Source organism: Natrix helvetica (assembly GCF_964273705.1).
Source record: "Natrix helvetica genome assembly, chromosome: 1".
In the NCBI taxonomy this organism is placed as follows: domain Eukaryota; kingdom Metazoa; phylum Chordata; class Lepidosauria; order Squamata; family Natricidae; genus Natrix; species Natrix helvetica.
In genome coordinates this window covers 127,010,661-127,038,080 of record NC_138548.1, presented here as the reverse complement: position 1 = coordinate 127,038,080, position 27,420 = coordinate 127,010,661, and the positions used below count along the sequence as shown (strand labels likewise).

At 47.6% G+C, this 27,420-nt stretch overlaps 1 protein-coding gene across 1 annotated transcript; it reads left to right on the top strand.

The window, feature by feature from the left end:
- On the top strand, positions 1 to 27,420 carry LOC309382544 (uncharacterized protein). Its single transcript, XM_081934170.1, has 3 exons — positions 1 to 550; positions 25,072 to 25,232; positions 26,898 to 27,420. The coding sequence occupies exons 1-3, from the start codon at positions 115 to 117 to the stop codon at positions 27,210 to 27,212; spliced, it is 912 nt and encodes a 303-aa protein (XP_081790296.1). The 5' UTR covers positions 1 to 114; the 3' UTR covers positions 27,213 to 27,420.

Sequence of the window (27,420 nt, the reverse complement as noted above, 5' to 3'; positions counted from 1 at the left end):
GCAGGGGCTGGAGCAACTCCGCACGCCCGACGACGTCGCACCGGGAAGGTAGAGCCGCTCCGGGGAGCCGCCAGAGCAGGGCCGCAAGTGGCAACCAAGCTCCGAGAAGCCGGCATGCAGAAGCCCGTGGAGAAATCCCAGAGCTTCCGCATCGACGCCCTCCTTGCCGAGGAGCCGGCGCGGCCGCTGCCCAGCGTCTCCCCGGAGAGCTCAGCCGGGAGTCCCGGCGCCTGCCTGCGGACCGAGACTCCCTCTCCCTGCGCGCCGCCGGGCTTGGTCCCTCTGCCCACCGCCGCCTTCATCCCCAAGCCCGGCTTGCTCAACCTGCCTCCGCCGGCCCTCGGCGGCTTGCCAGCCATCTACCCGCCCCCGCTTTACCCCATCCCGGCTCTGGCCGGCCAGCACTCCGCCTTCGCCTACCCCGCCGCCTTCCCCCCGCTGTCGCAGCCGGGAGTCGAGCCTTTGAAGGCGGCCGTGGGGGTCGGTTCCTTCCCGCTGGAGCACTGGATTCGAGCCGGGATCATGGCGCCCCGCTTCCCGGATTTCCACGGTAAGAGCCCAGGCTGACCGTCCTAAAGGGAGGCAAAGGACGCAAAGCCGGGGAGGGTTTTGACACCGACGAGTCCCGAAGGGAGCGCCTTCTTAGCCTGGGTCGAGGCAGCGCTCCGCTTCCCGGGGTTGTTCTGCTGGGAGCCCGGCTGTGTTGCTGCTGCTCCTGGGTTAAAACCATCCCTGCAGAGCCAAGAGGGCCAGGAGAGCCCGTGCGGGGAAAGGTGGCAGCGGTGGCTGACGGCTCCAGAGCCAACTGAAGGGGGAACGAAAGCCAACAGGTTTTGAAAGCGGTGGGAATTAGCTTTGGTTCAGCCTTGAACGTCCGATTGTCTCATCCCCCGCTGCTTATTAGAAGAAGGGGAGGAGGGGGCTTCTGCGGGGGAATCGAACTTAGGGAATCGCTGCAGGAATTCTCCGAATCTTGCGATCCTCGAGAAGCCCTCGAGTAGAGGGGGTGCAGTGGCGTATTAACCATTAAGCAGACTAAGCACATGCTTAAGGCACCAGGCCCAAAGGGGGCACCATAAAGTTGAGAAAGAAAGAAAGAAAAAACAATGAAGATTTATACAGTAGGTACAAAGGGGGACATCAAGATTTGTCAGTGCTTAGGGCGCCAGTGAGCCTTAATCCGGCACTGAGGGGAGGCGTGTTGGGGAGAAGGGGCGGGAGGGATCGATAGATGCTCGGCTTCTCTTGGGTTTTGCTTTCTATAGGAAAACAGATTTGCCCACCCGGGGATCGGTGGCAAGCTCGCCCAGAGGCCCTGCTCAACCCACCCGCGTTTTTGACCCCCCCTCCCCACCCCCGGGTTCTCTAAGCATCTCGCTGATGAGCCCTAAATATTTCTGTCGGGATCTTCCAGCTTCTTGAATTTGCAGCTTCCCTCTCCTGCAGGTGAATTGTAGACCCACACATCTGGAAGTGCCACCGAGTTGTCTTAAGTTTCCGGAGGTCATTGGCGCAGTGCCTTTTGTTCCGGACGCGTTTGTCTGTGATGCGAAGGCTTTTTTTCCCCTCATGGGAAACGCTGCCTTTTGAAGGGGAGACATCTAACCCAGAACACTCAGAAATCGAAACACATAAACCCGGGATTATCGCGCACATTGACCTCACTGGTACCGCTGGGCTCTTCCTCGGGCCACACAGTATAATAACCCCTGCCAAGTCTAACGGAGCTCATGGGCAGAAACTTCTGCGCTGACTTTGGGGCGGCAGGGTAGGGATGGGGAAATAACCCTTTCGGTTGCCTTCTCCAGCGTGGGGACTGGCCGGGAGGGGGCGACTCTTCCCCCCTCCAACTGTTCCAGCTGGAGAACAGTTTGTAGATTCTGGATTTTTCTGCCTGGAGAGAGGTTTGGATTGGGGTGGGCTTCCAAGACCCCTTTCCGCGCCCCGGTGCTGGGAAAGGCCGGAGCTTATGAGCGGTTGGTCTCCAGAAGCAGCTCCTGCTCTACCTACTATTAGTTCCCCAACCACAGAAATCAAAGCTCCCAGGAGGGGTTTTAGCTCAGCCTGTAAAAATATATGGCCTATCGGTTCCGATTCGCTCATTTCCAGCCCAGACGCAAGGAAAACTTGGCATCTATTGTTGGTGAGATCCAGGCCCATCGCCGATCTGGAATGTTAACAAGTACATAAAGTGGGGCGGGAGGCATTCTTCCCTGGCCCTAAGAATGTTATGTGGAAAGAAAGACAGACAATCCTAGCAGCTCAACAGGTACATAGACCAGTAAATATTCCTGGGTAAATACGCCTATCTGACCCTCCAGAAGCAGTGGCAGATTAAGGCTCACTGGTGCCCTAAGCACTGACAAATCTTGATGCCCCCCTCCGTTGTACATACTGTACAAATCTTCATTGGTTTTTTCTTTCTTTCTCAACTTTGTGGTGCCCCCTTTGGGCCTGGTGCCCTAAGCACGTGCTTAGTCTGCTTAATGGTTAATACACCCCTGTCCAGAAGCCTGCACTGCAGCTCCCTTCATTCCCATCAAGCTTGGCCAATTTATTACACCGGCTTGAAGGAGGCTGAGCCAAGGTGGACAGGAGACTCGAGTAATGAGACCCATTACTATTTGGGAGGCAGGACGGGATGAAGGATGGCGAACTCGGCGAGGTTTAAGGCCCCGTTTCGTCGGGGCGATCGGCCACCCGGGAGATTCCTTCACCACCGCCCTCATCCAGCAAAAAGGAGAAGGCAGTTCGGCTCAGAAAGGGCGGGCGGGAGGGAGGTCTTTGGCTGCTTTGGGAGAATCGGTTCGCTTGTTTCCAGCACAGTTGCCGAACCTGGTTCAATCACGTCCCGTTAAATGGCTTTGCTCTCGCTTAGAATAACCGCCAGCTTAGCCAACAAGCGTGAATCCACTGCATCGACTTCTTCAACAATGTTTCGTATGAGAAAGGGGTTAAAGCGAGGCAGAGGCCGAACCACGATCGTTAACTTCGTATTTAGTTATATAACCCCGGTTCAGCACGACATGGGAAGCGGCAGAGGCGACCTGATTGAGGCTCGCCTATACATCCACCCCGGAACCGAGCGAGAGAGTCGAGCCAGACGCCCCCACCGCTCCCCAGGCACGCCCTGCTGTCCCGAAGGCAGCTTTTCCCACATCAATCACCCGACCCGAGGCAGGGGAAGTTGTAAAGCATTTTGAACTTTAATCCTCCCAAGGCCTCCCGGTGCTTGGGCCAGAGCGGGAGGCGGATGTGTGTGCGGGCAGTTAATTTGTTACCAGTTTGAGGAGAAAGGAGGTCTCGCTGGTCTGATGGTCGTCTGGAAACACCCAGGAAGACCGCGGCACAAACCCTCTTCCACTCGTCCAGTTCCTCTCCTCGAGGCAGCTGGTTCTTGCCCTCGTGGTCGCGGGGGGGGGGGGAGGTAGCGCTGAAACAACTAAATGAAAAGAGGGGAAATTGGAATTTAGATTCCTTCTATCAGGAGGAGGGATTGAAACCTTAAGCTGCCGTTTGCCAAAATTTACAATGGAACCCCCCCCCCAGCTGAAAATAGAAGCCTTCCTAACTGCTGCATTATGTAGGGCATTATGTAGGGGGGGTGGTTTATTGGCAGAACTTTGAGAAATTTGTGACAGGTGGACCGCCAATCATATTTGAGTCCAAATTATTCATTCAAAGTGTATCCAACAGTCCTCCCCATTCCGCCTCAATAACAGTGCCGTGGGAAGATTAGAGGGAGCGTTGCCTTCAATCTGTCAGCCGGAGCAATTTCTTGTGATGGGAATGCTTCCATTCTCTTTCTGTGTATGGGTGTGGCATTTGTTGTACGAACACACACACACACGAATAACAGCTAGTGGAACTAGAAAGTGTTCAAACCTGATCACTTTAGGTAGCTGCTTAGCTGTCCACAGGCACTGGTGTAAAAGAACCCCATTATATGCAGCATATTGGCCGGGAGTGAACGTGCTGAGAATCGCATCTGGAACCTAAGCAAATCATACTCCCTAAGCTCAATTTGCAAACTACTGCAAACTCGAAAATGTAGCTATCCATCGTAAAAACGTTATCACCTGTCCTGTTCCGTAGGTCTGTAGGTCTGCCTGAATCCATCCATCCATCCATCCATCCATCCATCCATCCATCCATCCATCCATCCATCTCTGCCTGCCTGCCTGTCTAGTTTGACAACAAGAATCCAAATTGAACAATCATGGAGGTTTATTTTAAAAACGGAATCATTTTCCCTCCAACATTCCCCTGGCTAAAATAAGCATTAAATGTTTTTCATTCTCAGATACTTCCATGTAATCAACTTAACCGCTCATCAGCAAATCCATGTTTAATGGTCACAATGACCCATACTGAAGTCATTGAGGGAAAAAACATGAGCAGTTTTTGCTATTTACTGTAAAAAAAAAACAAAAAACCAGAGATGTTTTAACTTTCGGGACTGAGCTATGTTGATGCTCTGCCATCATCGATATATATCCCACCGCAGGACTCTTCAGAGCCCCCGTCCCCATTCTAGACTACAATATTGTACCATCATCTGATGGTGTCCTCATCTGAGCATACACTCACAGAAGTTGTAGTCCAATCGTTCCGCGTTATAATTTTAAAATGCATTAATTTGGGCGAGTAATACAGGACTGGCCCAAGATTTCTATTTGCCTGCTAACATTTGAAGCCTCTTTGTTCTTTCGCCCTTTCTTAACATTGGCTGGTTCTGTTTTCTTGAATTCTTTTATTTCTGTAAAGTTTCTGACAAACGCTGACCGAATGATGATCTTTACCCTAAAGGAGGAGAAGATGCAAGCGGAAAAAGAAGCCCCTACGCAGACTCTCTCCTCCTTCTGCGTCGCGCGATGAGCAAAAGGTCTCCTCTGCCTCGCGCGACCGAAGGGATTTCCTTCAAGCCTCGTCGTCACGTGCGGTCAGGAGTCTGAGCTGGAGGTGGGCGGAAGGGCAATCTTGTACGGCAACCCTCCACGTAGCTCTTCAAACACCTGAATCATTCTTTAGGGAAAAAGCCTCTCCGATTCCATCAAATCTATTTCCGAAAAAAGCTCCAGAGCTCAATTGGTTTTCCGTGGTCACGGAATGCTAAAACTTAAAAAAGGGAGATAGGGGACGGCCACGGTCACACACAGTGGCGGATTAAGGCTCACTGGTGCCGTAAGCACTGACGAATCTAGTTGCCCCGCTCCTTTGTACATTCTATACAAATCTTCATTGGGTGTTTTTTTCTTTCTCAACTTTGTGGTGCCCCCTTTGGGCCTGGTGCCCTAAGCACGTGCTTAGTCTGCTTAATAGTTAACACACCACTGGTCACACAGTTACGTTTATAAGACGCTTTTATAGAGAACCAGGAATATCCGGAAGAAGAGCAGTTTTGTACTCAGCCTCAGGAAAGAGCTGGGCTTGCTCGCTTTAAGACCAAAGAAAAAGTTGGTACCATCCCTCTTCTCCATGTTCCGAAAAAAGGCACTTGGTTCCCATCCTCCGTTTCTGCAGAATTCTGTGAGTGATTGACTTTCCGCGCATTGCTCTGGAAACAAACTGGGTTTACCCAAATGTTTTTTTTTTCAAGAGGCTTTCTGCTTTTTCTTTGAAGACATTTCGCTTCTCATCCAAGAAGCTTCTTCCGCTCTGGTTGAGAAGCGAAAAGTCTTCAAAGAAAAAGCCGAAAGTATTCTTGAAAAAGAACCTTTGGGACAACCATGACCTGGGGTGAGTGAGAATCTCCATAGACAAATAGAGTTTAGATACTTGGCCACTGAAGTAGCCTTTTTAGAGTGAGCGCGTGAAACCACTGCCGTAGCTAAGGGAGTGGAAGGTGCCTCTTGTCCAGAAGAGAAGGAATGGCCTAGCAAAGTTTCCCTGGGCAAGAAGAATAGCGCATTGAGACCCAAGCGAGGATTTCCCGGGTCACGGAATGCTAAAACCTAAGGGGGGCGACGGGCGACCATGGTCACACAGTAAGTTTATATAAGGGTTTTTTTTCAATAGAGAACCAGGAATATCCGGAGGAAGAGCAGTTCTGAACTCAGCCTCGGGAATCAGTGACATAACTGACCTTGGTATCCTGAAGTGGCACAAGACCATTAAGGCGCGGGAAAAGTCTATTTCGTTTGCTTTGGGGTTAGCCTCTTCGCGCTCGCTCTCTTCTTTAATACGGAAAAGTCTCTTCAACAGGCTGCGTGTCTTTGCCTAAAAGCGAAAGAGCGGCTCAAATTACATGGCGTTAACTACTTCGGGCCGCGTAAGTCACAGTCGGCTGCGAACGTCTGTTAGGGCAGAAGCCTAAATCACATTGGGATTTAAAACCAAACAACCAAGCAAACCACGTGGGTGACTTAGCCACCTCCAAACCGGCCCTAGTTTTCCAGCGCACAACGTCTCATGCTTCACAAGAGGAAACGGAGGATCCGAATTTGGTTTTGTGGTCTAATGTTGGATAGCAAGTAGGAGTCTAGACTGCAAAGCAAACTCGGAGTTGGATGAAGGGATTTCCCGATTAATGTCTTGTTAATACCGGTAGCTGCCCCAGTTCAGAAGTCTGGACCTTGCGATTAGGCTTGTTCAGTAAGCGACTTTTTTTTAAAAAAAATGTGGAAGCTCGTGGTCCCCCAAACTGCCACGTCGAGATCACCTAAATCAGCTAGTTTTCAATTCTTATATTCATCCTTTGGGCCGCAACATTGTAAGGCCGAACTGAAATGTGGGAGCCCTTTACACATTCACTGTGAACTTCAGAAAACTCACTTGTCCTGTCGGTGTGAACCCGGGTCGCCATCCATTAAACCTTTTTTTATTGCAGGGGAGGGGGCAGGTGGATAAATACGCATGTTTGTGCCTGTTATCAATTTGTTGTTGAAGTTGCCAAATCGTGTCCCACCCATCGCGACCCCATGGACAACGTTTCTCCAGGACTTCCTGTCCTCTACCATCCCCTGGAGCTCACACCGACTGCTTCAGTGACTCCATCCAACCACCTCATTCTCTCTCGTCTCCTTCTTCTTTTGCCCTCAATCGTTCCCAGCATGAGGCTCTTCTCCAGTGAGTCCTTCCTTCTCATTAGGTGGCCAAAGTATTTGAGTTTCATCTTCAGGATCTGGCTTTCTAAAGAAAAGCTGTTGTCACTACTACCAGTCATATTTGTAGGTAGATTTTCATATGACTAGTTTATAAGTTCGGAAGGCTTTTAGCTCAAAGACCTCGGATCCTGAGGCCTAAGGGTTAGCTTGTACAAACGTGGGGTACTAACATCGGCGATAGCCGGAAATCATCGAGGGGCTTTTTCGAGCTATTTCCCAAGGACCTCCTGGATCGTGAGTGGAATTGGGTAGTGGGAGATCCCAGAGCTGGGTCGGAGTCAGGGAAGTGCACAGGCTTTGGGGGAAGAGGGGGAGAGAAAGGCTGCAGGTTGCACAACCCCACCCCCGATGCGATAAGTGCAAAGAGGAAATGGTTCTCAGTGTAAATCCCTTGTAATGTTTCCGCTCCAGCGCGTAGGGACAAGGCTGGATCTCACGCCTCATTAAGCTGGTCAATGAAACTGGGCGCCTGGCCGTGTTAGGGGCGGGCTGACTAGGCTAATGCCATTCAAGGAACGAGAGCGTGACAGAAGGCGACAAAGGGGAGGGGGAAGGAGACACAGCAAGCCAGCCAGCTGTAGCCCACCTTGGTTTCAGTAGTAGCGAGACGGGCGGGAGTTCTGGGGAGAAAATTAGCTGATGACCCAATTAGGATACCACTTCTCTCTGTTCGCTGGAATGTTTCGCCTGCATCTTAATTCTTGATATTTCTTCCCTCCGAATGTGCACGTTCTCCCTCCCTGGCACACACGCACCTTGAAACAAAATGCCCTGCGCTGTTTCCCTGCTTCTCCCTGTAGGATCGTGTCCTTGCTTTCATCCCCATCCCATGCAGGTGTAAGAGTTGTGCTTGCTCGCTTAGACCAAAGAAAAAGTTGATATCACCCATCTCCTCCGTGTTCTGAAAAAGGCGCTTGGTTCCCAGCCTCCTTTTTGGGCAGAATTCGAGCGGCTGGTTTTCCGCGCATTGCTCTGGAAACAAACTGGGTTCAAATCAGGGGTGAAATTCAGCAGGTTCCGACAGGTTCTGGAGAACCGGTATCGGAAATTCTGAGTAGTTTGAAGAACCGGCAAATACCACCTCTGGCTGGCCCCAAAGTGGAGTGGGAATGGGGATTTTGGAGTATCCTTCTTCTGCCACGCCCACCAAGCCACGCCCACAGAACAGGTAGTTTAAAAAATTGAATTTCACCACTGGTCACTGGAGCGGCGTTTTAGAGTGAGCGTGTGAAACCACTGCCGTAGCTAAGCGAGTAGAGGATGGCTCTTGCCCAACAGAGAAGGAATGGCCTAGCCAAAGTTTTCCTGGGCACGGAGGAAAAATAGCACACGTTGAGGCGAGGGTTTGAGACAGGGATGCCAGCGGCTTTCCTTAAAAACAAAAAACAACAACCACAAAAAAAAGATTACCCGCTCAAAGATACCTAGATTCTATTTTTTGTTTAAAAAAATAGACAAATAAGCATCGACAAAAACCACAATAAGTTTTAAACTAAATTATCTGAGCATGAAACCGAGATTAAATATATAAAAATAAACTCAGATTCTATGCAAAAAAACAAACACAATGAATCAGTTTTGAACTAAACCATTTTTATTTATTTAATACTTATGGTGTAATGTATAGGTTTTAAAATTTAAAAATACCTGGAAACCCAGACTGCGATTTTTAAAAAAAATCCTAGATCTGGTTTTAAGAACCCTGTTGTGAGAACCTGGGTCAGACCTAGCTCAGAGGTCTGACCCCCCCTCCCCCTCCTCTAAGCGAATGGCCTTTCTTGGATAGGAACGAGGGGGTTGTTTATTTGGGCGGTCGGCTTATTTCCAGCTTTTGGGGTAAGCGGTTCCTTACATTAAAATTGTGTAGGCAGGGATTTTCTTGGTTCGCTGGAGTCTGTGGGTTGGGCGGACTGCGAACACGATCGATGCGTAAGTAAATAAATAGTTAACTTGAGACACTGAAATCGCACCCTGGCCTGCCGAAGTAAAGCCTTCTCTGGGTTTTAAACTCAGGTGACTTTGGAGCACGATCCCCCCCTCCGCATTAGTCGGAGACGGCTGCCCTCCCTATTCCCCGTTCCAAGCAATTTCAACGATCACCTACACAGAAGCCAGAAGAATTGAAAGAGCGCGGGTGTTGCTAATCATCTGGTGAATGGGAAGGTGTCTCTGTGCCTTGGTAAGGCCACACTTGGAATACTGCATTCAGTTCTGGTCGCCACGATGTAAAAAAGATGTGGAGACTCTAGAAAGAGTGCAGAGAAGAGCAACAAAGATGATTAGGGGACTGGAGACTAAAACATATAAAGAACGGTTGCAGGAACTGGGTATGTCTAGTTTAATAGAAAGAAGGACTAGGGGAGACATGATAGCAGTGTTCCAATATCTCAGGGGTTGCCACAAAGAAGAGGGAGTCAAGCTATTCTCCAAGGCACCTGAGGGTAGAACAAGAAGCAATGGGTGGAAACTAATCAAGGAGAGAAGCAACTTAGAACTGAGGAGAAATTTCCTGACAGTGAGGGCAATTAATCAGTGGAACAGCTTGCCTCCAGAAGTTGTGAATGCCCCAACACTGGAAGTCTTTAAGAAGATGTTGGATAGCCATTTGTCTGGAACGGTATAGGGTTTCCTGCCTAGGCAGGGGGTTGGATTAGAAGACCTCCAAGGTCTCTTCCAACTCTACTATTGTATTGTATTGTATTGTATTGTATTGTATTGTATTGTATTGTATTGTATTGTATTGTATTGTATTGTATGTCTTCGCCTCCTCTGTTCTCACTCCGCTCTGTTTGTCTCTGGCTCCCATGGGACGGTTGAGTGAAGGAAGTTCTCCTTATTATAACATTTGCTCTCTCGCTCTGATTCTAAATATAGCCAGAGTCAACCCAAAGGTGTTTTTTTTTTTCAAGAGGCAACTGGACTTTCTGGTTTTTTCTTTGAAGACGTTTTGTTCCTCATCTAAGAAGCTTCTTCAGCTCTGACTGAAACCATTCCCCACCATCCAGACAGAGCTGAAGAAGCCTCTTGGATGAGAAGCAAAACGTCTTCAAAGAAAAACCAGAAAGTCCAGTTGCCTCTTCAAAAAAGCACCCTTGGGACAACCATGACCGGGATGACTGAGAATCTCCATAGACATTTAGAATCGATCCAAAACGCCTTTTGGTAAGACAGGATATTCAAAGACATCTAGAGGATCAGGGCAATCGATCGGGGTTTAGGGTGATTCAAATTCCGACCAGGCTCTGGTTTATATCATCGATTTAAAAAGCGTAATGAAATGAAAGACTTGCCCAGGGAACTTCTCCTTGGAAAGGCGAGTCCAAAGAGAGGAATCCTGGCAGGAGAAAACACGCAGGACAGGATGCACGCAAACCTCTTCCCACTTATGACTAAAACCATGTTGCTGGTGTCTTTACGATTTATATTGTTTTATTTGTTTCCTAGTATGATTTGATTGCTTATTAGTAACCTATGACTATCACTAAGTATTGTCTCTTATGATTCTTGATCATAAGAGACAACACTTATTCTATTTTAGTCTCCTTATGTACACTGAGAGCATATGCACCAAAGGCAAATTCCTTGTGTGTCCAATCACACTTGGCCAATAAAGAAGTCTATTCTATTCTATTCTATTCTATTCTATTCTATTCTATTCTATTCTATTCTATTCTATTCTATTCTATTCTTCTATTCTATCTATGGGAGCAAAGGGAGGAAGGTGATGCTGGAGGAAGAGGAAGACAAATAGGGGCAGAGATCTTAGGCCATCGCTATTCTTTCTCCCGCTTTCCTCCTTTGAAGTGGTGCAGTTGCCTGGGTTGCAGAAAGTTCCTATCCAAATTCAAGGAGCCCCTTTCCAGTGCCGTGGATAGAACTGCAGGAAATTTGGGGAAATGGTGGGAGGCTGCATTGAAGTCTGGATAACGGATGCCAAGAGGGTCGTAAGGAAGTGAGTCAAGAAAGTGACAGTGGTGGCTACAAATCATGCAAAGGAGGCCTCGCCACCCTTCTCCCTGCAAGGAGTCCCTGTACCCAGGACTCCCTCATTTCTATGCCATCTAGATATACGGGGAAATAAAAGAGCAGAATTCCAGTGTTTGGTTAGGGAAGGGTACAGATTTAAGAAATACTAGTCATTTTGGAGAAAGAAAAAAAATCTTTTTTAAAAAAAAATCACCTCTCCCTTTGAAAAAAGATCAGTCTGGTTGTCATTGAATGTTTTCATCTTTCACTTCTTGCTGTAGTCCAGCCTTCTTCAGCCTGATGAACTTCTATTCATATCCTTCAGATTTCTGCCTTTGCATTGCCTTACGCAGCTGGTCCCATTTACTTTGACTCCAGGGGAAAATATCTGGAAAGCAGGTGTACAGTTACATTACAAATAATCAATGTAGGCATCTCTCTTCTCCCTGTTTCAATATAAGTTGCAAGTGTCATTGTTTACTTATATATCACTCATTTATTTAGACTGCTTTCATGGAAATCCAGAGACAGGAACAATAATTTAAAACCAGCCAAACCAAACTTGGTGCAGCTCGTATTTGCAGGATTTCTTCCTATCAAATTAGGAAATCTGGACATCTGTTTCTCCTTGACTTCAGCTTAGAAGTGTTGAATCCATTTCCCCTGAATCCTCCTCTGGTGGGGGCTATAAAACAAGAAGAAATGCCTCACACCTTCCCTGAAGAAACAAATTTGCTGCATAAATTTAATGCCCTCCTTTTTTCTCCCATAAAAAAACTGAGTCCTTTATCTCAGGGTACCAACCCATTGTAATTTAGCCAAAGATAGACTAAGCATTTGGCCTTGTTGGCAGTGGGGCTCAGCATTCCTGAAAACCCAACTCCAATGAAACTCCAAGACAGGCATTTTCTCAAAAGCTCCCATTTATTAGAGTAGGTATACAGACACACCTGGGAAAACCCGAATCTGAGATTTCCGCCCCCCCCAGTAAGTCAAAAGTCCAAACCCATCCCCTGCACCCATCAGTCCATCACCTCGTCCAATCCCAATCTGTCCCAACTTGAGACATCACTCCAACCACGCCTCCTCCAGGTGCAGGAATACCATGACCTTGACCGAAAAGAAGAATGCCACTTTATCTATCTACATTCCCTCTACTAAACCCCCCCTCCTACTTTCCCAGGCACAAGAATGTGGCAGCGTGGAAACATCCAGTGTTAATATGGCTTCCAAAGCTGATCTGGGGATGATAGTGTGGCAGTCCCCCATAGGGACCTGCTCAAGCTTGGCAGCCTGGAGGCCTTGGTAGTAGACAGGAATAAAAGAAGGAAGGAAAATGAAGAGGGGGAGAAAAGAGGAGGAAGGAACGAAAAAAAGCAAATGTATGGACCTGTGGATGTTTTCTCTGAGACCAAAAGCGAAATCCTTCTTCCAAGGATTGGGAGCTGAAGAAAATGGCTCAGGTTGCAGAATGAACAAGGCCCCAGAAGAGACAACATAGCCAGATTTCAGAAGCTGGAGACACTTCCTTTGCTCCTCCTGAATGATCTGGATGATAATTCATAACTCAGTCTTATTGGCTAAAATATAGCGGTTTAATAATTTTTCCCCACTAGATAAAAAGAACATTAAGGTATTGTGAACATTTTTTAAAAAAACTGGAGGAGTTTGGTTCATTCAATTTATAGTCCATCTTGCTGCTTAAAAAGTGTTTTGCTCTGAATGTGGACATGTTGTATATATTAATAGGCAAACAAAAAAATAAATGTGTAAAGATTTCACTAATTTTCAGTGTTCTCTTTCAATAGTGAAAGTGCCTGGAATTGTGCCCACTCTGATAGCATGGATTGTGCCAAGATGAGTTGGATCAGTGCTGAAAATATTTATTTAGGAAAATAGATATAAATTACTAATCCTTGCTTTTTAGTTGCACTTTGTGCCTCAATTGCACTCTGGAAATAGTGCTGAACGTAAGTTATTTATTAGCTTGCATTTTACATTTCATAACAGTATTAAATGCTGATCTATTTGTATCACAGTATTTTGGGCATACCACGTTTTTAGTATTTGATAGTATTTGATAGTTATGGTAATATGCAATTAGATTTAATGCATAGTAATGTCTGTTAGCATTCTATGCTAGCATCTAGTAGTTAGTGGCTTATTAATTTTCATGCGTGATTAAAAATAAAAGTTAAATGCCTTCAGATTTTGATGTATCAGTTTCATGATCAGAGTCCACACCACCATTTATGGTATATTTTGAATTCTGAGTATTCACTTTTACTTCAGTCATCTTGGTCACAGAAACTTAATGTTAAATTGCCTTTTTCCCATCCTTGGTTCATTTCTAATTTCAAAACTTATTTTTGTTTTAGCTAAACTTAAAACTTATTGCAAACTGCTTAACCTATTATGCTGTAATCCAAATAGGCTACATTCTATATGCTAATCTAGAAAGAAACCCCACTCATCTAAAGGATGCTTGAGTAGGCCCGGGCTGTGATTAAGGTGCTAGGCTAGAAACCAGGAGAGTGTGAGTTATAGTCCTGATTTAGGTATGAAAACCAGCTGTGAACCCACTTCACAGAGTTGTTGTGGGGGAAAGGGAGGAAGGTGTGTTAGGTGTATTTGCCAGCTTGAGCTACTAATAAATATGGGGTAAAAATGTAATCTAATAAATAAAATTGCACTGTTAACATTTGTGATTTTTCTATACTGCAGTGTGTGTTCTGTGCATGCATTTTCTGCCTTACATATATTTATTCCTGGGAATCTACATTTTACCTGTATTCATGTAGCATCAGCCCAACTCACATTTCAATCTGTATCGTTGAGAGACTAATAGAATATTGGATTTTTTTCCTAACAATGGTCTTTGTATAGATCCAGCAACAATGACCTGATATACCAATGACACATCTTGACACTTATTCTGCTGTCAAATATGAATATAGCTTTTATTTTTAGCTTAACTATACACACAGTGCACACAGGTTTACCTTTATCTAAACTTTGTCTAAAATATTTTCTATGGTTTTCCCCAAAACCAGTAGCTTTTGCACAAAACCAATTGCTGCTTATAAGAAATTTGGGCTAGATTAGACCAGCCTGTTTGAAGATTTGTTTTTAAATTTTCATTTAGTGGAATATTGTGTTGAAGAAATGCACACTGGACTATTTCTACCAACTGGGGCAGAGGGAAAGCATCTGTGACCCTCAAAATGTTTTTAGATATCAACTATCCTGAGCCCTAGCCAGCATTGGCTCATTGCGAAGAGGTCCACCATGTTTCTTCAACCTGTTGCTCCAGCAAGATTTTAAGAAAATGATTTCACAATTCATAGAATTATAGAGTTGACTAGAGCCATTGTGGTTATGGAATCTTGCTCAATGCAGGGAGCCAAATGAAATCATTCTGGACAGCTTTAATTTGTACATATCCAAAGAAAGTGATCCTATCACTCTAGGAGCCTAGGTAATTAGTTCTACTGGCAACTGCTTTCATTATTAGGAAAGGTGTTTTTCTTCTAATATTAAGGCGGCAATTTCTCTCCTGTAACTGAAATCAATTATTCTGTTTCCTGCATTTTGGAATAAGAGAGTTGAGGTACTCACTTTCTGTGTGACATTTTTTTCACATACTGAAGAGTTGTGTCATTCTTTTCTCAATGGTGAACAAATTCAGTTCCTTTAGTCTCCAGACTTAGACTAAATCACAGCGCTTAGTTTGGAACAAGGGTGTCAAACTCGATTTCATTGAGGGCCGCATCAGGGTTGTGTTTAACCTTGAGGGGCCGGGGTGGACATGGCCAGGATGGACATGGCCAGCTTAAGGTCACTCATTTTGGGGGTGGGGGGCTGTGGTGGCCTGAGTACTCTGCCAGCAAAAACTGGCTCCCAAGCTCTGTTTTCATCTGCGACAGCCTCTTGCAACCCTCTGCCAGTGAAAATGGAGTTTGGGAGAGCCACGTGTGGCCCTCGTGAGCTCTGTTTTAGCTGGCAGAAGCACCGCAGGCCAGTCCTTCACTGTTTCCAGGGCAGCCCCATGGGCCAGATCTAAGCACCCTGTGGGCTGGATCCAGCCCCCAGGTCTAGAGTTTGACACCCCTGGTTTAGAATCATTTGTCATAGAATCACAGCATTGGAAGGGGCCCTGGAGGTCTTCAACCCTCTGTCAAAGGTAGGAGTCCTCATCCCATCTCATCCCATCCCATCCCACCATTAAGAGCTATGGTGGTGCAGTGGTTAAAATGCAGTATTGCAGGCTAATTCTGCCGATTGCCAGCAGTTCGATTCTCACTGGCTCAAAGTTGACTCAGCCTCCCATCCTTTGGAGGTTGGCAAAATGACCCAGATTGTTGGGGGCAATATGCTAATTCTGTAAACCACTTAGGGCTGTAAAGCACTATGTAGTATAGAAATCTAAGTGCTATTGCTAAGTGCTATTTCAGACAAATGGTTGCCCAATCTTTTCTTGAAAACCCCCAACAATGGAGCACCCACAACTCTGGGAGACAAGCTGTTCTACTGCTTCATAGTTTTGACTGTCAAAAAATTCCTCCTTGTTTTCAGTTTGGTTCTCCCTCTAGCAAGTTTCCACCTATTGCTTCTTGTTCTATCCTCAGGTCTAATGAATAATAAATCAACACCCTTTTCCCTATGCCAACCCTTCAATTATTGGAAGACTTTTATGTCTCCATTCATTCTTCTCTTTGTTAAGCCATACATACCGTACTTCATTCCTTTAACTCTTCTTCATAGGACTCCCTTCCAGACTAATTATCATCTTTGTTACTCTTCTCTGCAATCTTTCTAGGGACTCGGTGTCTCTTTTGTATTGTGGTGACCAGAATTTTCATCCTGGCCCTTGAATCAGTCTCTTGTTCTTTGAGCCTGTTAGATTTTCTATAAATTCATTTTAAAGTGCAACATCCAGAATGGGACATAATACTCAAGGTGGGACCCTGCCAATCAGAATCAAGTGGACTAGTTATTTCTCATAATTTGAAAGCAATGCTTCTGTTGGTGCCATCCAAAATTGCATTTATCTTTTAACAGATATACCAACAAGGACCCTTCCAGTATTTTTTTTCCTAAAGTAGGGTGAGTCTCATGCAATACCTGTGCACTTTATTTTTCCTAAGTATAGAACTTTGCACTTATCTGTTAAATTTCTTCGTTGCATTCAAGACTATTTTTCCCCACTATCATCAAAAACTATCATGTTTTTATATTATCTGCAAATTCCTTCACAATTTCATCTGAATAACTACTACAGTTTATTTCTATATATACCTTCCTTCTTTCCTTCCTGCTGCAGGAGCCTGAACAGCAAAAACTTCAATATTCCATGAGATAAAAGTTAGGATTTTGACATTTATGGCAGCTAAGATAACTAAAGGCTATGGGAAATTCTTTGTCAGTTTCTTTTAGATGTTAGAGCCTACAGGTAATTACTTCATTTTCAATGCAGTATGAGGCAATATAATTTAAAGGTAAAGGTGCCAGCAAAAATGAATGCTATGTCATTTTCTTGGAATTGATTTATATTTGTTTTCTGATAGGATATTTCCCCCAGTTTTTCAGCCTAGCCTCACCTCTATGATTTCCATTAAATCTAGACCCTGTTTAAACTGTTGGGTGCAGACAAGGTTTGCCAGGTCCTATCAATGATTGAAACTATCAAACTCAGGCACATTTAAGGCAATAATCAAAATAATCAGTGGTTTCCTGGGATGGATGCTTCGGACAGCTGAGGGCCTCACTTTCTTTTTTGGGACAGTGAAGTCTATCTTAGGTGGGTGATGATGAAAAGTGAACAGGGCCATTTCACGCACAAGAAATTTTTAGAATTTTCATGAATGATTTTGGATGGTGATTGGGGTATATGTCTTTTTTTAAAATATCCATTGGATCGTGAAGAATTGAAAGCCACTGAAGGATCTCCACAAAGCATATCTTACAGTTCAGGTTATAATTTTTGAGTATTTCCTATCCCTAAATACAAGATGCTGATTTCTGAAGTTTCAGGGAAAACTCCAAATCCCATGAGAAAGAAGTTTGGGGAACGGGGTGAAGTATTGTGGCATCTGCCTGTCTCGTCTTGCAGCATGGAACCGTTCTTAGATATTTGATGCTTTACTTCTCCAGACCCATTCAACACATTCAGTAATCAAAGTGGGCTGTGTCTTTGTTGGGAATTCTCATCATGTTTCTCTGTACCTATCTCTTCCAACCCACTTTCACCTTTGAGTGCTTATTCTCTAGTTAGTCAAGGGCTGTAAAAGCTAATCCAGGAGGCAGCCCATAAAATGGGCAATAGTGGTAGAGTCAAGCACACCCTTCCTGTTCTGCCCTTGTGGGACAAGCTGCAGCCTTCCCTCAAAGCTTCTTTTGTTCCTCCACCCCTCTCAGCAACAGGCTCTGATAACAGCTTATTAGCCAGCCAGGGACTCTGGTAAGCCGCTGTGGAGGCAGGCTGCCTTTATCATTCCCTGGAACAGCTGGTGGTAATTAAATACACCTTATGCTAATAAAGGCAGTTTAATTTCACCAACGGAATTGATTGCAATTTCTAAAGCAAGGGCTGATAGCTTATCAAACAGGTTAATATCAGCCTGCTCATAAAAGCATTATTTTGAGGAAAAGAAGCAGGCTCAACATATCAAGCTTATGTCTCTTCATACAGTCTGCCAAGCTTGACAAACTTAATAAAATGCCACCAGTAGGAAGGAAATGCTACCATAGATATTCATGTGTTATTGTATGTTATGTTACCGGGGAGGTAAATGAAAGGATTAGTCAGTTCTGTGGAAGTCGGTTTGAAAAGATTTTTACTCCCTACAAAAAGCACCATATGTATGTATGTATGAGAGAGAGACACAGAGAGAGAGGGAGAGAGAAACAGAGAGACAGAAAATTCTGTGATCACGATCTGATGCTTGGCAACGTGTTTGAGTATGAGATTGACAGGTACCCATTCAAAATATATGCAATGTTTCCTGTTTTCATTCTGAGCTGATTATGTGGTATCATTAGTCAATAAAATTACACTCTTTATCTGAAAGTGGCATGATATTATTTATAGAAGTAAAACTGGGCTAAAAAAATCCAGATGACTGCTATGTAAAAAAGAGTGAGAGGTTCTGATGCATGAAGGGGACATCTGACATTTTTCAGGCCAATGCAGTATTCAGACATTAGGATATATAATGTTATCTAAAACTCTTGAAATCATGTTGCTAGGAAGAAAATGTATTTATATACATATTACCTTTGTATGCCACCTTTCCTCTAGGGAGCTTTGCCTTATTTGCCAGAAGGCAAGATATACAATAAATCATAACAGAAATAAAAATAAATTATTATGAGGCTGCCTTTATTTGATTACCGTACCATATCAACACTAGAAGATAATTAGCTGAGAGATAAGAGGCCTTTCAAGGCTGGATAAAGTTCAACCTTCCTGAAAAGGTGTGGGGAAAGATGAGGCTTGACACGGAAAGAACGTCCAACTCTATTTTATTCACTAACAGCAAAACCAAGTAATACAGGAGAGAAGCGCGCGTTCTGTAGCCTGACAGCTATTTAAGGGAAAGCTGTCAGGCCGAGGAACCAATCAGAAGAACAGATCAGCCCGCCTCAGCCATGCCGCGCCTGATTGGCTAAGGCGCAGCATGGCTGTTGCTGGCTGACAACAGGGGGAATTCCCCGGTCGTAGGTCGGGGAGGAAAGGATACAATACTCCTTCCCCCCCAGCGAGTACGCATGCGTAGCAGTGGAGCATGCGTAGTCGCTAAGGTAGGCTGGGCGGCGACGGACACGCCCAGAACGCCTCAGAACTGGGCAGACCGTCGGAGAAGGAGGTGGTGTCCGTGGAAGCTCCTCCCGGAAGGGAGTGGAGCTCCGGGCGCCATCTTGAAGGCCTACCCCAGCCGGAGGAGGAGGAGGCGGAGACTCTGGAACAGGTAGGCAGGGCCGGGGTGGCGCGGCCGCTGACGGGCTTGAGTCAGGGAACTTTGAATTGTTGCGAGGGACAGGCTGGCCTGATTGAGGGAAGGCCAAAGTCGGTTGCAACGGCGGAGCTGGTAGCCCAACGGGGGCTGAAACGATGGAGGGCTGTGGAAGGCGGAAGGCGCCTGGAACAGTCTCTGGCGGAACTTCTTGCGGCCTGGGCAACTGCCACGGCTGGGGAAACGGGTGCGGCGCCAACCCCAGAGCCTCGGGTGGAATTGGCGAGGCCGACTCTGCGGGGTTGTCGTGTGGATCCAAAAGTTCGCGGCGCCTTAATTGATCCACGTGGCGGCGCCAGTCTGCACCGTCGGCGGTCCGGACCCTGTAAGAGCAGGGGCCGGTTACAAAAGTGACGGTGGCAGGCACCCACTTAAAATCCCCGGAGAAAGCCCTAGCCCATACTGGGTCGCCCTCACGGAAGGAACGGGGAGGGGGCCCCAGGTTGCTCGGCTGTGCCTCAGAATAGGTTGGGTGCAACCTATCTAAGGTGGTCCGCAGGCGCCGGCCCATCAGCAGCTCAGCTGGGGTTTTGCCGGACAAGGGACACGGGGTGGAATGCTGAACCAGGAGGTAAGCAGCCACCCTCGTGGGCCAGTCGCCCTTGTCCATTCGGCCAAGGGCGTCTTTGGCCGAGCGGACAGCGCGTTCCGCCCGGCCATTGCTGGCCGGATGATAGGGAGCGACGAGGGCATGCCTGATGCCTTGGGAGGCCAGGAACCCTTGGAACACGGTGGACGCAAACTGAGGACCATTGTCCGACACAACGACGTCTGGCAAGCCGTGGGTGGCAAACAGGCGCGTCAGAGCTCGGACAGTGGCCTCGGCTGTGGTGGAGGTCATGATGATGAGCTCCACCCAGCGCGAGTAAGCGTCCACCACAACCAGGAAAACCTGACCTCGGAAAGGCCCGGCGAAGTCTAGGTGGAGGCGTGACCATGGGCCGCGGGGAATCTCCCACTCCCGCGGCGGGGCCGCCGGAGGCGCTGGACGGGAGACCTGGCAGGTCGAGCACCTGGCAACCCAGGTAGCTATCTCGTCGTCCAGGCGGGGCCACCAGACATAGCTGCGCGCCAATGCCTTCATGCGCGCTATGCCAGGGTGGCCCTCATGGAGGCGAGACAGCACCTGGTCACGCAGAGTGGGTGGAATGATCACCCTGTCCCCCCACAGGAGGCACCCACTGTGAAGAGACAGCTCTAATTGCCTGGCCTTGTAGGGGCGGTGGCCGTCGGGCACCGGTCCCCCAGGCCACCCCCGCAGAACCCAGGTCATCACCTGGGAGAGGGTGGGGTCGGCCAGAGACGCTGCTGCCACATCGCCCGCAGAGAGCGGCAAGGCGAGGTCTGCAATGGCCAAAACAGACATGCAAGGCACTGTCTGAGGGTTGGAGACGGGCAAGGGGCAGCGGCTGAGGGCATCAGCATGCCCTAGCTGCTTGCCAGGGCGGTAGACCAGGGCATACGAGTATGCCGCTAGGAACTCCACCCAACGTGTCATCCGGGGTGACAGAATGGGAGGGGTCGGACGGTCACCGGCCAGAAGCCCAAGGAGCGGCTTGTGGTCAGTGAAGAGCGTGAAATGCCGTCCGTAGAGGTATTCGTGGAACTTTTTAACCCCGGACACGGCAGCCAGAGCCTCCTTGTCGATCTGGCTGTAGTTCCTCTCCGCTGGAGAGAGTGTCCGGGAATAAAAAGCTATGGGGGCTTCTGAGCCGTTGGGAAGGACGTGGCTCAGGACAGCCCCCAAACCCACGGGGGAGGCGTCACACGCTAGAGTCAGGGGCATCCTGTCACTATATTGGACTAGGACTGCCTCTGACGTCAGCATGTCTTTGACAGCCGCGAACGCATGCGCTTCGCGGCTGCCCCAGCGCCAGGCTGCCGATCGGTCGAGCAACCGATGCAGCGGCTCGGCTAGTGACGCCTTGTGTGGCAAAAATGGCGCGTAGAAATTTAAAAGCCCCAAGAACGACTGCAGCTCCGCCTTAGTGGCGGGGGTGGGGGCGTTCTTGATGGCTGCGACTTTTGCAGGGGTGGGGTGGATTCCGTGGGCATCTATGGAGAAGCCGAGGAAATCCACTTTAGGCACAGCAAATGAACATTTGCTGCGCTTTAATTTGAGACCCGCGCCCCTAAAACGGTCGAGGACCTTCCCCAGTACTTCGAGGAGTCCTGAGCGGCTGGATGCAGCGATCAGGACGTCGTCGAAATAGGGTACAACGCCAGGGAGCCCATGGAGCAAACGCTCCATGAGGCTCTGGAAGATCCCCGGGGCCACGGAGACGCCGAATTGGAGGCGGCGGCAACGGAAAGCCCCTCGGTGGGTGACGATAGTCTGCGCGGCCGCCGCTTCGTCATCCACCGGGAGCTGCTGGTAGGCCTGCGCCATATCCAGTTTCGCGAAAATACAGCCCTGCCCCAGGGAGTGGAGCAGGTGCTGTACCACAGGGACTGGATAGGGGTTTGCCTGAAGGGCCAAATTGATGGTGGATTTAAAATCGGCGCAGAGGCGTATTGAGCCGTCGGCCTTCACTGGGACCACTATAGGGGTCTCCCAACGTGAGTAGTCTACAGGCTCCAGTACGCCCTGCGCCAGCAAGCGGTCAATCTCCTCATCAACTTTGGCCCTTAAGGCAAAAGGCACCCTGCGGGCCTTCAGCCTAATGGGAGCAACCTGGGGATCTAAGTTAAGAGAGATGGGGGTGCCCTTGTATAGTCCCAGCTGGCCGTCAAAGACGTCCGCGTAGGCGGAGATGACAGCCGCTACGTCAGGGGGCGTGTCTGAGATGGAGTGCACCCCCTGCACGGAGAGACCAAGGGCGGGGAACCAATCTAGACCCAATAGAGCGGGGAGGGGCTTTTCCACCACTAGGATTGACAGGCACCCCGAAAACCCCCCGTATTCCACCCTGACTGTATGGCAGCCCAGGGTTGGGATAAGTGACCCCTGATAGTCCCTTAAGGCCACGGGGCTAGCAGACAGCTGGCGTTTAAGGACGCCGGGGCATAGTTTTTGAAAGTCTGCCCAGGCAATCAAGGAGCGGGACGAGCCGGAGTCCACCTCCATCACGCAAGGCGCGCCCTCAATGAGGACTGACGCCTTGATTCTGTCCGCACCTGCGGAGGCCTGGTAGATCGCCTCAGCAGGGGCAGCTGCTGGGCCTGGCTCCACTGTGTAACAGTTGGCTTTCGAGCGCGGCTGGCGGCGGGGCTGCTGCTGCGGTCCGGCTGTCATCTGCTGGCCTGTGGCTCCCTGGGATGGTGATGGTGGTAACACAGCACGGCAAACTTGGGCCAGGTGCCCTTTTTTCGAACACCGGCGGCAGATGGATGCCCGGAACGGGCAGGCTGACCGGTCGTGGCTGCCACCACAGCCAAGGCAGGCTGTCACAGTCTGGCGCGGAGGTCGCGGATTGCGGCGTCTTTGCAGTTCTGCCAGGCGAGCCACGAGTTCCTCCTCTTCCTCAGCCGGGCTCGGAATGGGCACCAGCTGATCTATGAGGCAGGTCTGCGCTGTGGACGATTGAAACGGGTGGCGGTCCATCTCAGCAACAGACTGCTCCGACAACTCCGCCGCCCGTGCCTCAGCGACCGCCTCTGACAGGGTGATTTCTGGCCGAGCCAGGAGACGCCTCCTCAGCCGGCGGTCCCTGATGCCGCTCACGAATTGTTCCACCAGGTTGTCCTCCAAGTCTGGGAACTCGCAGGGTATGGCTGTGGTCCGCAAGGACTGGAGGAACTGGCTGACGTCTTCGTGCGGCTTCTGGACGCACTGACGGAAAGCGTATCGCCTGGTGATCTTCGATGGGGTCGGGGCGTAATGTCCCTTCAACTTGGCCATCAGCGTGTCCCAGTCGAGGTCGTGTACTGGCACTGGGGCTGCCAACGCCCGGGCGGCGTTGAACATCGGGGTTCCGCAGCTACTGAGGAAGAAGCTGCACTTCTCCTCCATCGGGATACCCCGTTTCCCGTTGGCTCGTAGGAAGCATTCGAATCGTTCCAAAAACCCCGTCCATCCTTCTCCGTCGGTGCCGAAGGGAGCGAACGGGGGAAGTGAAGACATAGCGGCTTGGAGTTGTGCGGCTCGGAGAGCTAAACTCAAGCGGCTGTGTAATAGAGGTCGGATTCCGTTAGGGTCGTCGCCTCAGCAGGATCCCACCTTCGTCGCCAGTGAAAAGGTGTGGGGAAAGATGAGGCTTGACACGGAAAGAACGTCCAACTCTATTTTATTCACTAACAGCAAAACCAAGTAATACAGGAGAGAAGCGCGCGTTCTGTAGCCTGACAGCTATTTAAGGGAAAGCTGTCAGGCCGAGGAACCAATCAGAAGAACAGATCAGCCCGCCTCAGCCATGCCGCGCCTGATTGGCTAAGGCGCAGCATGGCTGTTGCTGGCTGACAACAGGGGGAATTCCCCGGTCGTAGGTCGGGGAGGAAAGGATACAATACTTCCAACTCTCGTGCTGAAGAAAAATACCAATGAAGCAGCAAACAGCAGTTGAACTAAAATGAAAGACATCCCAAAGGGAATTGTGTACTAGTTATAAAAGACTAGTTTTGTTACAAAAATCTTCATTTATAAATAACACCAATAAGTGAAGCTTTCCCTGAGACAAATATGCTTGTGGAGAGATAATTAGCTGCTTACTGTTTACATGGTAGCTTTCTGTTAAAGATAAATTGGGGGGGGGGGGAGAAGAATTTCCAACTGTCAAATGTGGCAGGCATTTTATCCCATAGTTGCCAAAAAAAGCAACTGGTTGCATTTATAGGCTTGTTAATACCCAATTGGCCTTTTATAACCAATGGTAGCATCCAAATGCTTTTAGATATGGCAGCAGTGTTATTTAAAGATGACATAATAATAGCATCAACAACAATGCAACAGCTCTTTATGTATAAGTACCAGGGGTCAGTTCCTGCCAGTTCTACAAATCTACAGTGCCATTTAGAACCGGTTCCAGCTCCCTCCCCCTGCCTGTCCGCACATCATCAAGATGAAGAGTGAGAGGAGGAATTCTGGGAGTTGAAGTCCACAAGTCTTAAAGCTGTCAAGTTTGAACACCCCTGGGGTTTTTTTCCCTAAAGGATTAGGGGTGCAAGGGTCTTGTAACTTGACAGCTTTAAGCCTTGCGTGCTTCAAATCCCAGAGTTTCTGAGCCAACATTTTGGTTGCTAAGCAAGAGCGTTGTTAAGTGAGTTTCACCACATTTTACAAGTTGGCCAGGCCACGTGGCCGGCAAGCCACTCCCTCAAAACAGGCCACACCTACAGAAGAGGTTCTAAAAAATTTTGAAACCCACCACTGATAAATACCAACTGGAGATAGCAATATATTGATTCAAATTTGTGAGGGAAATATCAGAAATTTCCTTCTCTACCACTAGTGAAATATTGAGGTCAGCTTCTTCTAGGTATGGCCTCCTAGAGCAGGGCTGTCAAACTCATGGCCCACGGGCTGGATGCATCATGCAATAGCCACACCCACAGCTGGTTTAGCAAAGGGCAAAAAAGTCGCGATACGTCACATGACAATGCCGTGACAACGCGAGTTTGACGCCCCTGTCCTATAGCAGCTAGATATATTTTGAGTTACAGTAATAATACATTCTACAAGAGCGGTCCTTGGTGCTCTCTGAGCTTGCTTGTTTTCTTGTAGAAGTGTTATTACCCTGACTAGGTGACATTATCAGTGCTAGTTTCTCCTTCATTGGTATTACATTCTATATTAACATAGATAAACACTGTTAGATTGTTAAAGTGAGCAAAGGATGGCATAAAGACTCTTGATGGGGTTTAGTAATAATAGTTTACAACATTAAAAAAAAAGTATAAGTTTCCGAATGTATTGATGTCCCCTTGCAAACATCCGCATAGTAGAAACCTAAGCAATGACACACAGTTTTCTTTCAGGACAATAGTGGAGAAGTGTTAAAAAAGCTGCCATTGTGGACCACGCCCTGATTTTACTTTTTTCTTTTCAGCTTCCCCACCAACCAACCTGATGGGAAAATGCCGTCGACCTCGAACAGCCTTTACCAGCCAACAGCTTCTTGAGCTGGAGAACCAGTTCAAGATCAACAAGTATCTTTCGCGGCCCAAACGTTTTGAAGTGGCCACATCGCTGATGCTCACGGAGACACAGGTATCGCTCAGGAAAGAGAAGGGTCTTGCCCGCATCGTCAAGGGAGTTAGCTGCATGCACATTTCACCTTGTACCTTTTATAATTTATAATCTCCCTTGAGTCAAGAGCAACTCCTGGTGATTTCATGGATACCTCCAGATGGCTTTCTGGGAACAATTTGAAAATGGCTTATCTTCTTTTGGGGCAAACTTTTTTTTTTTTAATCCTTCCCATTCCATCCGCAGCCGTGGGGTTTCTTGATGATATCTCTAATCAGAACTGATGATCTGATGATCTGTGGGAAGAGCCAAGGTCTGCTAGTGCTGCCATCTGCTGATAGTCATGGGAGGAATTTAAAAAATGGAATAGATTAGCTTGTGGAACAATATCACAGAGTAGTAAAGGGGCAAAGTGAATTTTTGCCTCTGGGATTTTACCAACAAGAGTTATGCCTTTTAGAGCATATACCTGGAAGTCACGCAGAATTAAAACAGTGGCATATAATAAAATAAAATAATGGTAGTGCTCAACTTTCAACAGTTCATTGACCAGTGAAAGTTACAATGGCACTGAAAAAAGTGAGTTATGACCATTTTTTACGCCTATAACCATTGTGGCATCCCCACGGTCATCTGACTTACATTCAGATGCTTGACAACTGACTCACTTTTAAGAAGGTTGCAGCGTCTCGGAGTCATAACATCTCCTTTTGCGACCTTCTGACCAGCACAGTTAATGGGGAAACCAGATTCACAATCATGATACTAATTTAAAAATGGCAGTGATTCACTTAATAAATGTGGCAAGAAAAGTCGTAAAATGGGGCAAAACTCACTTAACAAATTTCTCAATTAGTAAGATAAATTTTGGGCTCAATTGTGGTCGGACGTTGAGGACTACTTGTATGGCATGTACATAATTACTAATACACTCCCCCAGTTTGTAATCCATACTCCTCATCTCTTTCATGCCCAAGCTTTTACACACAATAAGCAGCATGTGCATTTCACACTTTCCATCATGAATGTTATGAAGATGGCACAGCCTGGAAGATAAGTGAGATGTAGAGGTCCAACAGGTCTCATCAAGTTTGCAGGGTAAAGCTGTCCTCTCTTGTGTATGAACATGAAGTAGATAAACTAGTCCTCTACATTTTATAAGCAATATCAAACTTGTTTCCTACCAACAGAAAGTAGACATCTCATTCATTCAGGTTTTTTCATTTTCCTTCATAAAGGGGATCTGTATCATACATAGCTCAATGGAACAGCAATAACTGTATTAAAACAGTTTGAAAATGAAGATTGTCTCCCTAAAAAAAGAGATGTATCTTCTTCTCTGGGAATTGGATGGTGTATACTTTTAACAAACAAACCAATCACTCTGAATTCTTTGATGAAACTGCAAGGCAGTCTTGCAGAGAGATTTTTACGAGCTGCAGAAACTGAGCCAAAGTAGCTGTTTTACAAGTAATGAAAAAAAAAGCTTTTTTGTCCATTGGTCCCTGCAGGGGACTGGTTAAGGTACTAGACCAATATTAAGGTCTTTTAAGTCACTGGCAGCTAAGTTGCAGAGAGGGATGTTTTCCACCCTTGATCTGTGCTTCCCAAGGATAGTATAGAAGCTGGGAGAGAGATGAAAGGTGATTGACACGTGGTCAACCTGTTTCTGTTCATTTTATTCAGGTGAAAATCTGGTTCCAGAACCGCAGGATGAAGTGGAAGCGAAGCCGGAAGGCCAAGGAGCAGGTAACCCAGGCTGAGGTGGAGAAGCAGAGAGTGGCAAGCAAGGGCCCAGAGAAACTGCTCCCTGGAGAGGCGCGAGGGGAGGAGGATGAAGGAGAAGAGAGCTGTGGTGATGAATGTAAGAAACACAGGGCCAGTGTGCCGTTCCTGCACCGTGATGCCGACACCTTCAGCTTCAGTTCAGACCCCTCGGGCTCAGAAGAGGAAGAGGAAGTGGAGAACGCCGCTCACAGGGAGAGGAATGTGCTGCTATGAGCAGGTTCTGGTTAAGCCCCAGAAGAAAGACAGTGAGAGCTTCCAGGAACTGGCTCTAGACTAGACCATCAACATCAGTCTGGTGCCCTTCTCCGACTCATAAACTTTTAGAAAAGAGGGACTCTACCTGGGCCAGCGCCCTGGTAAAACTGTGCTGCTTAATTTATGTGTGTTTGGAATATATTTATTGTGTAATTGTTCTGTAAGT